Here is a 12,661-nt window from a genome sequence, read left to right on the forward strand (position 1 = left end):
AACTTCAAAGTATCATATGTAAATTACAGCTTCTTGATAGCCCCCTAAGTTAAGATTAATTGCAATGTCTATGTAAACCCCCCCCCCTTTTTTTTATTTATTTATTTTTTTTTATTTTATTTTAATGTCTTGTATTGATTTTATTTTATTTTTCTGTATTATTGGTAAAAAAAAAAAAAAATTATATTGTCTTTATTCTGCATTGGCTGTTTGTACATGTCCAGTACCTTTTTTCGATGTTTTTGCACTTTGCATAATTGTATACAATTGTCTCAAACTGTTAACCTCAACTGTCTTTTTCAATAAAAAAAAAAAATAAAAAAAAAATAAAAAAAAAAAAAAAATCATGTGCACTAGAAATTTCCCAGAATTCTCTACGAAAAACCAGTGTGGATCGATGCTCACTCGATCGGCGAATATTGCCCAGAATGCATTGCGTGTGACCCACAATACACTGCGTTTGAATTATTCAAAGATGGCGGACGGTTGCGCTAGAAAGAGGACTTAAAAATGTAAGTATATTTAAAAGTATCTTGTATATGTTGTAAAATATATTTGTAAATACGTTAGATGATGTGTTTAATATGTTATATTCCTCAATCGACTATCTACATTGTTTTGAAGCTCATCAATTTCGGTAATGCTAAAGCTAACGCTAGCGCGAATTAGCATTGAAGGCTAAAAACAAACGCTGTTGATAGTACATCAAAAAGCAGTGACTTCTAACCGTAGTCATAAGTTATTAACACATTTATAAAATGTGTTTATATATGTAGGGACAGACGAGGATGAGGAAAATCTGATCCATATGTGGATGGAGAAAGATAGCCTGTTTGTTATCAGGCAAGCCCGTGCCGGATGGGAGTAGAGAGACACTTGATCAGATTTGTGTTTATTTATCATTAAACTGTAATCGTTGTCATGTTGGGGTAAAGGTTGTTGTTGAAAGAGGAGAGGAGGAAAGAGCACGAAGGGACAAAGAGTGACAGGAGAGTCTGTTAAGGTTACCTGAGTTTAAAATATTGTTCACAAAATGTAACGTCATCGTTGTTTTTGCAATTTGTTTAATAAATGCATGAACAAAAATGAATTATTTACATGTATTATTTAAATCTGAGCCATTTTTAACAATCTCAAAAGGATTTTCATATAAATATCAAATGTACATATTTACATTTTCGTTTTATATGTTAACATTTATTTTTATACATCTTAACAATAATTCTGGTCTTCTAGAGTCATGTGTGTCACAGTTGGAGCTAAAAGGAAAGCAGAGATCTGTCCTCGCAGACGGACGCCACTTTACCTGTCCTACTGGTTCCTGGTGTGGCTCAACATCTGTGGCTCCAAGCAGTCCCCTTCTCTGATGCACAGATTGTGCAGAACTGAACTGCAGGCAATGATTTTCATTGCAAAGGTTGGTTTTACTTCCAGTGCCCCCAGAAATATTGCTCTCCTCCTCATTTGCCAAATGCTCTCTCTCCACCACAGAGCGTGCCTTGGCGTGGTGCTGGTTGTAACGGGCCTGAACCGCATTCCTCATGGGTTCCCTGTAGGGTGTCAGCAGCATGATGGGATGTGCAATGCAGGGATACCCACCATCACCCAAAAGGATCCTTCAGGTGGGTAATGTTTGATTTACATAAATTGGGCTTTTACGTAGAACCTGTGAACTGTGGACTGATCCATGATTCCCAACAAAAATATCTCTAAATTTGGCTTAGAGTCACATACAGCCTGCAGTTGAACGGAATAAAAAAAGCTTCCTGTTAAAATAACAAGCTGCATTTTCTTTTAGGGCCTTTATTCTTCAGTGGCAGCCCTCAATGCTCCCCACGACCTTTTGGAAGGTGGAAGACCAAGCAAGCTGCTATAAAACCAGAGGTGACTAATGGTAGTTCATTCCCACTGGATGCTGGGTGACCCTGCTCATCAGCTGGAGGATGCGGTCTGCCATCCTGTGGACAACGTCACTTACAGTGGACCGTGGCATGTCAAAGGCCCTGGTTACCACACTGTATGATGTGCCACACGCCAGCCAGAAAAGAAGCAGGACCTCAGTCTCCTGTGCCCCCCCCAGAGTGTGAGGAACCCGAAGCTGCTCCACCAGATGCTCAATGGTCCTGCGGGTCAACCGATCTGCGGGTCTGCCGGTCTGGTCTTGTGTCGGACTGACCGTAAGCGTGAAGGGCTACGACAGACACCTTTATGTTGGCAAAGCAGTAGAGACGTGGAAGACCCTGTAAAATAGAAAAATAATTATTTCATTGAGAAAATTAAATCTGATTTTTTTGAATGTTTCACTTTATTCTGATGTCTTACATTTTAGTTTATGACGTATTTATAAATGCTGGAAAATCTCGTGGTTTTTTTGGCTGGGTTTTTGGATTTTTATATAAATATTTAAAAATTAAAGTATTTTTGTTTAAAACAAGTGATATGGTTTGACTCTGAATAAAAAATACTAAACTTTGATCTCACAAGTGTTTCATGTAGTTAGACTATACAGTTCATAATCCAGTGTTGAAAAATAATGTTAAGTCTTACCCAGCAGACTGTGTAACCTTGAGCACAATTAGTAACAAATGCTTAAATTGAACTAATAAAAAAACTTTAAGTTTAACTCACAGGTTGTTCATGTCTGGCCAGGGCATCCAGAGTAAATCTGAGACGTCTGCTTCTCCTTGCCGTCCTGTGATGCTGCATATCTGCTCGTTTTTGGTTTGATCCCATGAAAAACGGTTGAATTATTGCCAGGAACACGGACAGATTCATATATAAAGCTATTTTCAGTAAGGTAGAAGAGAAAACTACAGGAAAAAATGCCTCCTCGCAAGAGCCCGTAAATCGTTCAGCGGCACAAAAATAAATATTGCCATGGAGTAATAACATGGGGGTTTATTTATCAACAAATACATAAAATCACCACCAATGTGTTTTATGTGTTTCATAAAACCAAAGCTACAAATCATACCCCTCATTTTTCTATCTTTATCAATGAGTTCAAACAAAACATGAACACAATAAGAAACTCTGACAATAAGAAAGACATTAAAACATTCCATATGTGCGTCAGCTTCAATGTCTTTGTGTAAAATGTAGCAATAACCCCCTGGTTCCTTTCTTGTAGCTGTTTTGAATTTTTGTGTATTGAATTGTTACATTCAATAAAGTTTGAAAAAAGAAAAAAAGAAAAAAACTACCTATTTAAACCTCCTGGAGTTGTAAATGCATTGTGGATCACGATGGAGTCGTTAGGGGACGAAGTCGATGACGCTTTATTTCTTGCAGACGCACTTATAGAAGAATTCAAGGTGGGTTATATTTAATTTAATTTTGTATATTAAAAAAGAATAAAAAAGTAAAGCGTTTATTTATATAACCAGTGACATTGTGTATGAAAATATTACTATATATTGTGTGATGTAAACAGCCTGCGGCTGCAGAACCGTCGGGATCATCAGGCCCGGTGACCTTTGTGTGGCACGACGAGGACGAGGATGGAAATCCTTTACCAAAACGGCGTAGAACAGGAGAGCGGCGGAAACCCGTTTCCTCCAAAAGTGAGTAAACCTGCTCACGTTGCTGGTTGCACCTTTGAAACAACAAAGGGACGGGAAAGGGAAGGAAGCAGCTGCAGAGAAGATGGCTACATGTTTTTGGCATCAGGCGCACACGTGGCTTCGCGGCGGTACCAGTCGGGATTTGTGTTTGCATTGTAGGCAGAACCAGAATAGAATACCATGAAGGAAAAACAAACTATTGGTTCTGTGGATTTTAAAAAGTATTCGGACACCATCATTTTTTTGATTTGATTTGCTTTGAAATGGTTTATTTCAAGCAATCAAATAAGAATAACACACAACAACAACACAATCAGTTATACATTCATACAATGACGAATCAAACTTAGGATAATTAGACATATTAATAAATATTGCTTGAAAGGGAGTGAAAGGAAGCAAACTTATATAATCCGTAACCATTTTATTACGTGATTTATCATTATCTGGTTCATAACTGTTTATCAGACAGAATCCTGAAGTATCAATAAAGTACATGACAAAGATGAATTACTGAAATTATTATGTAAAAAATAACTTTTAGTAATCAACAAGGCAAATGCGGACAATTTATCCAAAATGTATGCAGATTATGTTTGTTAGAGCCATTTAAACGTTCTAAGACGTTTGTACTGAAATGTAGGTCAACTTTGGAGCCCAGCAGTTCTATTGGCTGAAGATTTATGACATAGTTAAAGTGGTTTGTTTTGGGTTTTGTTAGCAAAGTTAGAGAGCTAGAGAGCGCACCAGTGTTTGAGCGTACTTTAAAGTTCTTATGTTTATATGCTTTTGTTTTTACATTTTTTGTAACAATCTTTTGTGAAGTAAACATCTAAAAACGAAGAACTTGGATTGAGGAAGATCATTTAAGGACGCGTCAACTACAAGCTCTGACTCGACAGCTTAAGTGTGGCTATCAGAAATTATACGGATCCACACTAACAATGTTACTTATAAAAGTCATGTATATGATTAATAAAATTATTCTATATCAGTAAAATAAACATAACACTGTTTCAAAAATTTTCTTTGCAAAATTTGATCAAGTGTCAAAAGTTAAAATATGTGCAAAATGATGTTACATTAGGAAAAATCAGGAATCAATTTTTCAATTTTTGGAGCAAGTGAAGTAATATCATTAAAATCAATCAATTTAATCATTTTTAATCATTGATTAATCATTTATTTTATTATTTGTATTTTTTTATAAAAAGGTAATGCTGTGAAGTAAAGTTTTTAAAAATTCTATTTACATAAAAAAACCATTAAAACGCAATGCATTGTGGTCTATACATGCCAATGTGGTGAGCATCCACGCACACTTGTTTTAGCAGCAACAATAAATTAGTAACTCTAACCTTTAAACAAAACATTTTCTGCAACTTCAGTATAAACAATAGACGCGACCTAGAAACCACCCTAATGGAGAAATCTTTTTCTTTATACACAAAGTACCCACTTCCACCTAAAATAAAAGAAACGCACTTTAAAATAATATCTATAATTTACCCTGTTGGAGATTTTTTACATAAAAGATTCAAATTTCAATCGGAACCATGCATATTCTGTTCATCTGAAACTGAAACGTTAGAACATCTCTTTCACAGTTGCAACCAGATTACAATATTTTGGACTGATATTCACTATTGGTTGTCACTCAAAGTTTTAAATATTCCCTTTTTTTCTTTATCTGATGTTCTTTTCTTTATGGTAAATCTGGACCCTGGAATTTCTGATGTCATCAATGTTGTTATTAATTTATGCAAACATTTCATTCATTTATGTAAATGGAAAAATACATGACCCTTGTTTAGTATTTTTTGGAATTATTTTTCTGATTATTATAAGTGTCTTAAATGCATTCCAAACAAAAACAAGAAAACCACAGTCATTTATCAAAATATATCAAGAGTATTGTATTTGAATTGTTTTTTGCCTTGCCTTTGCCTATTATTTTAATTTTGTTATGTTTTTTCTATATATGCATTTATCATCATCATCAGCCTGTCACGCCACTGCTGGCGGGTGGCCTCCACATCTTACTCCACTCATCACGGTTTTGGGCACTCTGGGTCCACGTGCTGCCTGCCTTCTGCTCGATGTCATCTCTCCATCTTTTCTTCGGTCTTCCCCTTCCTCTCTTCCTGTCCCACGGAGTCCATTCTGTTGTTTTCTTAGCCCATTCGTGGTTCTTCATTCGGGCTACATGTCCTGCCCACTTGCCTTTGGCTTCAATCACTTTCTCGATGACATCCTTCACCCCTGTTCTTGATCTTAAGTCTTCGTTCCTGACCTTATCTCTCCTCGTAACACCCAGCATTGATCGCTCCATGCTCCTCTGGGTGATTGCCAGTTTCTCTCTTTGGCGGTTGGTAAGTGACCATGTCTCAGCTCCATACCTTATTGATGGCAGTATGACAGTGTTCATGATCTTCCTCTTGAGACGCATGGGCATTTTTTGATCACTCAGAAACGTGCTGTACTGTCCGAATCTCTTCCAAGCGGATGTTACTCTCTCGTCTCGACAGTCTCTCTAACATCAGTGATCGATGAGGCGCCGCCCTGTGCGGCTGCCTGCAGTAGCAGCTCCCCGCTTCTTTTCTTTTCTATGTGTTTATGTACGTTTAGTCACTTTTGTTTTTGTTTTTGCACCAAGCTAGCTTTTTTTTATTACCAGCAAATCACATCACTGAAGATTTCTGGATACTTTTCCCTTTTTTCGCTCTCTGGGGCCTGGACTAACACATGGCCCCCCGCAGCCTAGCTGAGAAGGCCTCCTGCATATTTTCCACACGCGATCAGCTGTTGGCTCTAAATAACCCACCTACCTTCATAACTAGAGAGAAACCCTTACTCCCGGAGGAACTGAGGAGGAGACGACGAGGGTGCAAGGCAGGAGTTAAAAGGCGGATGAAGAAGAGGCGATTTAAACCCTGCGTCCCCGCGATCATCAGCGGGAACGTCAGATCCCTGCCTAACAAGATGGCTGAACTGGAGGCTCTCGTACGGACCCAGCGGGAGTATCGAGAGGCCAGTGTCATGTGTTTCACTGAAACGTGGCTTCATGAACTGACACCGGATTCTAACGTGACGATCATGGGCTTCCATACAGTGCAAGCGGACCGAGACACCACCGCGAGCGGTAAGAAGAAAGGAGGGGGGCTCGCTTTACTCGTAAACAAAAGGTGGTGCAAACCGGAGCACATCCACGTCAAGGAACGTGTGTGCAATCCCGATGTGGACCTCCTTGCCCTCGTACTTCGCCCATACTACTTGCCACGGGAATTTACAAATGTGATCGCCATCAACGCATATATTCCTCCGACCGGCAAAGCAGACGCGGCCTGTGACGTCATCCACTCGGTCACTGCCAACCTGCTTACTAAACACCCTGGTGCCTTCATCTTCATCACAGGGTATTTTAACCATGCCTGCCTCCCCTCCATTCTCCCTACTTTCCATCAATACATCCAGTGCTCAACAAGGGACAAAAAGACTTTGGACTTACTGTATGCTAATGTCACCAATGCATACACATCCACTGCACTTCCCCCACTGGGCAAGTCTGACCACAACCTGGTCCTGCTCTCCCCATCATACACACCGGTGGTCAAACAGAAACCAGTCACTGTGAGGACTATTACAAAATGGTCTGACGGTGCTACGGAATGCCTGCGTGATGCCCTGGAAACCACAGACTGGTCTGTTCTGTATGAAACTCATGGTGACGATCTGGATGGACTAACAGACTGTGTCTCGGATTACATCAAATTCTGCACGGACAACTCCATCCCGTCCAAGAGGGTGCGATGTTACCCGAACAACAAACCCTGGGTTACTTGTGAGCTGAAGGCCCTTCTAAATGAGAAGCTCATTAGAGTTCAGAAGGAGCTGAAACGCAGCCTGAAGGAGTGCAAAGAGGCCTGTGGGAGGAAGCTGGAGGAGAGACTACAGAGAAACCAGACCAGGGATGTGTGGAGTGGGATGAGAGCGATCACTGGCCTGCAGAGGAAGGGAAAACCTGCAGCCCTACTCCTCTTCTGGGTGATCAACGGTCTTCCTCCCACCTTCTGGGGCCATTAACACCTCAGCTTCCCCCAGCTGCCCTTATGGCATCCAAACCAGTTTTTAAACAGGTCTGACACCAGTTCCCCCTCCCTCATCAGTCCACCCATTTATCCACTGAACGACCACTGGACTCCTCCCACTCACCTTCCAGGGCCATCATCAGCACCTCTGAAATCCCCACCCCCCTCCCCACAGCTGACATCTTTCACAGACCCTACCCCCACCTCCCAAAATGGACTGCTCATCACATCCACTCAGGTGAGGAGAGATCTGGAGAGGCTCAACCAGCGAAAGGCTGCTGGACCTGATGGCATGAGTCCCCGGGTACTCAAAAACTGTTCCAGACCTCGTGGGGATTTCAAGTGCACTGGCTTTTGGAATTGTAGATTTGGAAAAATGGTTAACTTATAGCGCTCTAGGGCGAAAATGGTGAAACAATTTGGGCATTACAGGTCAGAGAACTAGACTAAGTGGTCCAACCCCCCCTGGCGCTTTAAAGGGGTAATACCCGCAGCTCTGTATATTCTGTATTTAAAAACACAATAGATCGTTTTAGTCTATATGATGCCTAACAGGTCAAGATGTTGTCAGCAGGGTATTATCATTATACGTACACCGTTCCAATGATCACATAAGATACCCAATAATTACTTTTAATGTGTTATTAATCTTGTCTCAATTATGAGGTTCTGGATTTTGAGTAATGTGGCTAGAATTGAAAAACTGCTATACCTTTCTTCATAGTGCACTATCCAAAAATAGCATTTTTTTTTTTCAGCTGTAGGTTGCTAAACGACCCGAACAGTGAAAGACCCGTATGTCTGACAGAGATTTCTTTCTTTACTGTCATGCTCTCTTATGTAATTCAGGAACCCCAACAATGGCTCCAAGTCCAACTGTAGACCCATCATGCGTGCCATCGACTAGTGGACAACAGAGCGTGACAGATTCGTCTCAAGATGTAGGTAAGTTATTGTTACAGTCGTCCTCAGAACGTTTTTTTTCTGAGAACAATTTAAAGTATATTTAAAAGTAATTGATCAACATTGTTGACCTCCATTTTGTTTGTTCAGTGTAAACAGTTGCTGTGTGAATTCCCCCCTAATCCATAAGTACTAAAAAACTATATAGTGCAGGACTATCTAGTGGCTGGATTTTAAAATTTGGACACCATGCTCACTACTTTTTTAAATTTCCTTTTTTTTTTAAAGGCGAATAAGACGTCCTTGATTTCACAAAGTGAAAGTGTGACAACATAAAGTTTCATTTGGAAATTCATCGTACAAATGAGCGAGCAAGAGAGCCGTTAGTAGGAACTCTTCAACTTTGAAGGATTTATATGAAGTGGGATCCCCCCTCAAGTGTGACATCACTAGACTAGAATAGAATAGAATAGAATGCCTTTATTGTCACTGTGCACATGTACAATTTGCATCATACGCATATACAATGAAATGAAAAAAGCTGCTCACTATTCAGTGCTAACATGCATAAGAAAATAATTTCACAGAAATAATAGAATAATAAAATAATTTCACAAAAATGAAGAGTACAATATACCAAGTACTAAAAAATTTACAAAGGTACAAAATGTGCAAAAGAAAATAGAAAATAGAACATTTCCACAGAGAGGTAGTAGTTAAAACAAAACAAAAACAGTTATGCCCATGATGGTAGAGAAATATTGCACTTACTATATTGCACATTGATGGTAATATATTGCACATAATGAGATGGTGTTGACATGATGAGATGCGCATAATGAAAGAGGGAGACATGGGGGTGGAGCTGTCAGTGTCAGTGCATGTGGGAGTTCAGGGTGGTCACAGCTTTGGGGAAAAAACTGTTTTTAAGGCGGTTTGTCCTTGATCTGATGCACCTGTAGCGCCTTCCTGAGGGCAACAGGTCAAACAGTCTAGTGCCAGGGTGGGAACTGTCTTTTATGATCTTCCCAGCTCTGCTAAGACAGCGGGAAGAGTAGATGTCCGACAGGGAGGGGAGGGGGGAGCCGATGATACCCTGAGCTGCTTTGACTACCCTCTGCAGTCTCTCCCTGTCCGCCGTGGTGCAGCTGCCGTAAAACACTACTTTCAGTTCCTGATGAATTTATGTATATTTCTGGATAGTCTAAAATTACATGCACACTGTTTTAATGTTTTAACCCTTGTGCTATCTTAGATGACCCCACCCTTACTTTGATGTGTTCTCCCTACCATGACAAAGGTGGATAAAGGTGGAGAGATTTCATGTAATCCATGGACACCAGTGAAGATCACAAATCATTGAAGAAAAAAGGTTCAGAGCACTGTCTAGTGGGTCTAGATGACCCAACTCCCAATGTTAAAGTGCCTAGGATAGCACAAGGGTTAAATCATTATGGCTAAATGAAGGACAACCAACATTTCTTACTCTTCTATAAAAATGTAAGACATCTATTTCAAAGAGCTGGGAGCCCTATGCATAACATAAGGAAATGTGCTACCAGAAGTTCGTAGAAAAAATAGTGTTTAGCCTGCAGCTTGCCTCATTGAGAAGGACAGGTATAGGCTTAGTTCTTAGGTTAGGTTTAAACAGGGTTTTGTTTAAGGGTGTGGAAGGGGACGTCATCACTCTTCTGCAGCATGGACTGCGTTTTTTCTTTGATAAAGTAATCAATAAGCTGTGCACACTGGCTGTCACTTCTGGGTCTTTTTCTCCCTTATTTTGATATGGTGAACAGTGCTAAAGCAGGAGGAGCTGCCGTACGTTTCATCACTTGGAATGTAAAAGGTTTAAATGGACCTGTTAAACGAGCTAGGATATTTAATCACCTTAAACATTTGAAATGTGATATTTCCTTCCTGCAGGAAACTCACCTACTGGTTAAAGACCAAGTTAGACTTAAAAAAAGCTGGGTTGGTAATATATTTCATTCTAATCTTAATTCTAAAACCTGCGGAACAGTCATACTAATTCATAATAAAATCCAGTTTGCTGAAACCACCATTATTCCAGACCCTCAAGGGCGGTTTGTGATTGTGGCTTGGCTCCTGTATCATAAGCCTGTGGTCTTGGTAAACATCTATGCCCCAAATTGGGATGATGAAAAATTTATGAGTAAGATAATGTCATTGCTTCCTGACCTAAACTCACACCAGTTAATTTTTGGTGGAGACTTGAACTGTGTAATAAATCCAACACTTGATCGTTCAAATCCTAAATCAACAAACCTTTCCAAAAAAGCCAAAATCTTATCAAATTTTATGAACGAGATAGGATGTGTTGACCCTTGGCGTGTTTTGTATCCACAAAGTAAATCATATTCTTTCTTTTCCCCTGTACATCACTCATATAGTCGAATAGACTATTTTTACATTGACCGGAATCTTCTCCCATTTGTTTCAAAAGTTGAATACTCATCTATAATTGAATCTGACCACGCCCCTGTACTACTGGATCTTGTGTTTCCTTACTATAAATCAGAACGCCCCCCCTGGAAGTTTGACAGAAACCTCTTGTCTGAGGATAGCTTTTGCAAAATGATATCCCAAAGAATAGACGACTTCATAGAAACTAACCAAAAAGATGACATCTCCCCTTCTATCCTCTGGGAAACATTAAAGGCTGTTATCAGAGGCGAAATTATCTCGTATTCAGCTAAAATAAAGAAAATGAAAAGGACCACACAAGAAGAGCTTATCAAATCTATATCTAAAGTGGATGCTCAGTATTCTGCCTCTCCCTCCCCTGAACTCTATAAAAAGAGACTAGACCTCCAAACAAAATATAATTTGATAGCAACTGAAAAAACAGAACAGCTTCTGTTAAAATCACGGGGATATCTCTATGAACATGGCGACAAAGCTGGACGTTTCTTAGCACACCAACTGAAGTGTCGTTCAGCTGCTCAACTTATTCCCCAAATAACAAAAAAAGATGGCACACTGACTATTGACCCAGCAGAAATTAACGAAGCATTTACTTCCTTTTACTCCGACCTGTATATGTCAGAAATAACAGAAGATTGCTCGGAGATGGAAATGTTTTTAAATAACTTAGAATCCCCCTTAGTAACAGAAATACACAGGACCAATGCTGAGCTTCCACTGGACCATAAAGAAATCACTAATGCAATACACTCAATGCAAAATGGTAAGGCTCCGGGCCCAGACGGGTACCCTATAGAGTTTTATAAAAAATTCTCAAACAGACCATCCCCAATACTACTTGATATGTTTAATGACTCTCTCTCCCGTGGCTCCCTCCCCCAGACATTAACTGAAGCATCAATTACCCTTCACCTTAAACCAGGTAAAGATGGTAAAGACTGTGGCTCGTACCGACCCATCTCTCTCCTTAACTGTGATGCAAAGATCTTAGCTAAAGCCCTCTCTCTTCGTTTAGAAGCCACAATACAGGATGTGATCTCTGATGATCAAACTGGTTTTATGCCGGGGCGCCACTTATTCAAAAATGTACGCCGACTTTTTAACATAATTTACTCTCCTGGCTCTGCAGCAGAGGCAGAAGTGGTAATTGCACTTGATGCAGAGAAAGCCTTTGATAGGGTGGAGTGGAGATATCTATTTGCATGTTTAAAGAAATTTGGTTATGGTCCCAACTTCATCTCCTGGATCAAGCTTTTGTATAAATCACCCAAAGCCTCCATAATTAGTAATAGCAAGCGGTCACAATATTTTCAGTTGTCACGGGGTACTCGCCAGGGTTGTCCTCTCAGCCCACTACTATTCGCTTTAGCTATAGAGCCCTTATCTATCACACTTAAAACTTTACCATCAATCAGTGGAATTCACAGGGGCGGTAAGGAACATAGGGTATCTTTGTATGCAGATGATTTATTGTTATATTTGTCAGACCCCATTCTAAACGTCCCTCACATAATTTATGCTTTGAGGAAATTTGGGGCTTTCTCTGGGTACAAATTGAACTTAAGTAAAAGTGAATGTTATCCTGTTAATGATCTGGCTCTCCAAATACAAAATGGCGCCATGCCATTTCAAATGTCCACAAATGGCTTTAAGTACTTGGGT

General features: G+C 39.9%; 1 protein-coding gene and 1 long non-coding RNA gene across 2 annotated transcripts in view; both read left to right on the top strand.

The window, feature by feature from the left end:
- The first annotated feature begins 406 nt into the window (after window positions 1-406).
- Window positions 407-2,623, top strand: LOC144991846 (uncharacterized). Its single transcript, XR_013655499.1, has 4 exons — window positions 407-512; window positions 1,237-1,417; window positions 1,492-1,622; window positions 1,799-2,623. It is a non-coding gene; the product is annotated as an uncharacterized LOC144991846 (long non-coding RNA).
- A 571-nt stretch (window positions 2,624-3,194) lies between these two features.
- Window positions 3,195-12,661, top strand: part of LOC144991845 (uncharacterized) — a 13,416-nt gene continuing 3,949 nt past the window's right edge. Inside the window, exons 1-3 of the mRNA XM_078945704.1 lie at window positions 3,195-3,314; window positions 3,434-3,563; window positions 8,501-8,596. Coding sequence (XP_078801830.1) covers window positions 3,246-3,314; window positions 3,434-3,563; window positions 8,501-8,596 — 295 coding nt within the window. The 5' untranslated portion in view covers window positions 3,195-3,245. The remainder of the gene's footprint in view (window positions 3,315-3,433; window positions 3,564-8,500; window positions 8,597-12,661) is intronic.

The sequence above is a fragment of the Oryzias latipes genome, chromosome 4, assembly GCF_053564925.1.
Source record: "Oryzias latipes strain Hd-rR chromosome 4, Olatipes_Hd-rR_3.1".
NCBI lineage: Eukaryota > Metazoa > Chordata > Actinopteri > Beloniformes > Adrianichthyidae > Oryzias > Oryzias latipes.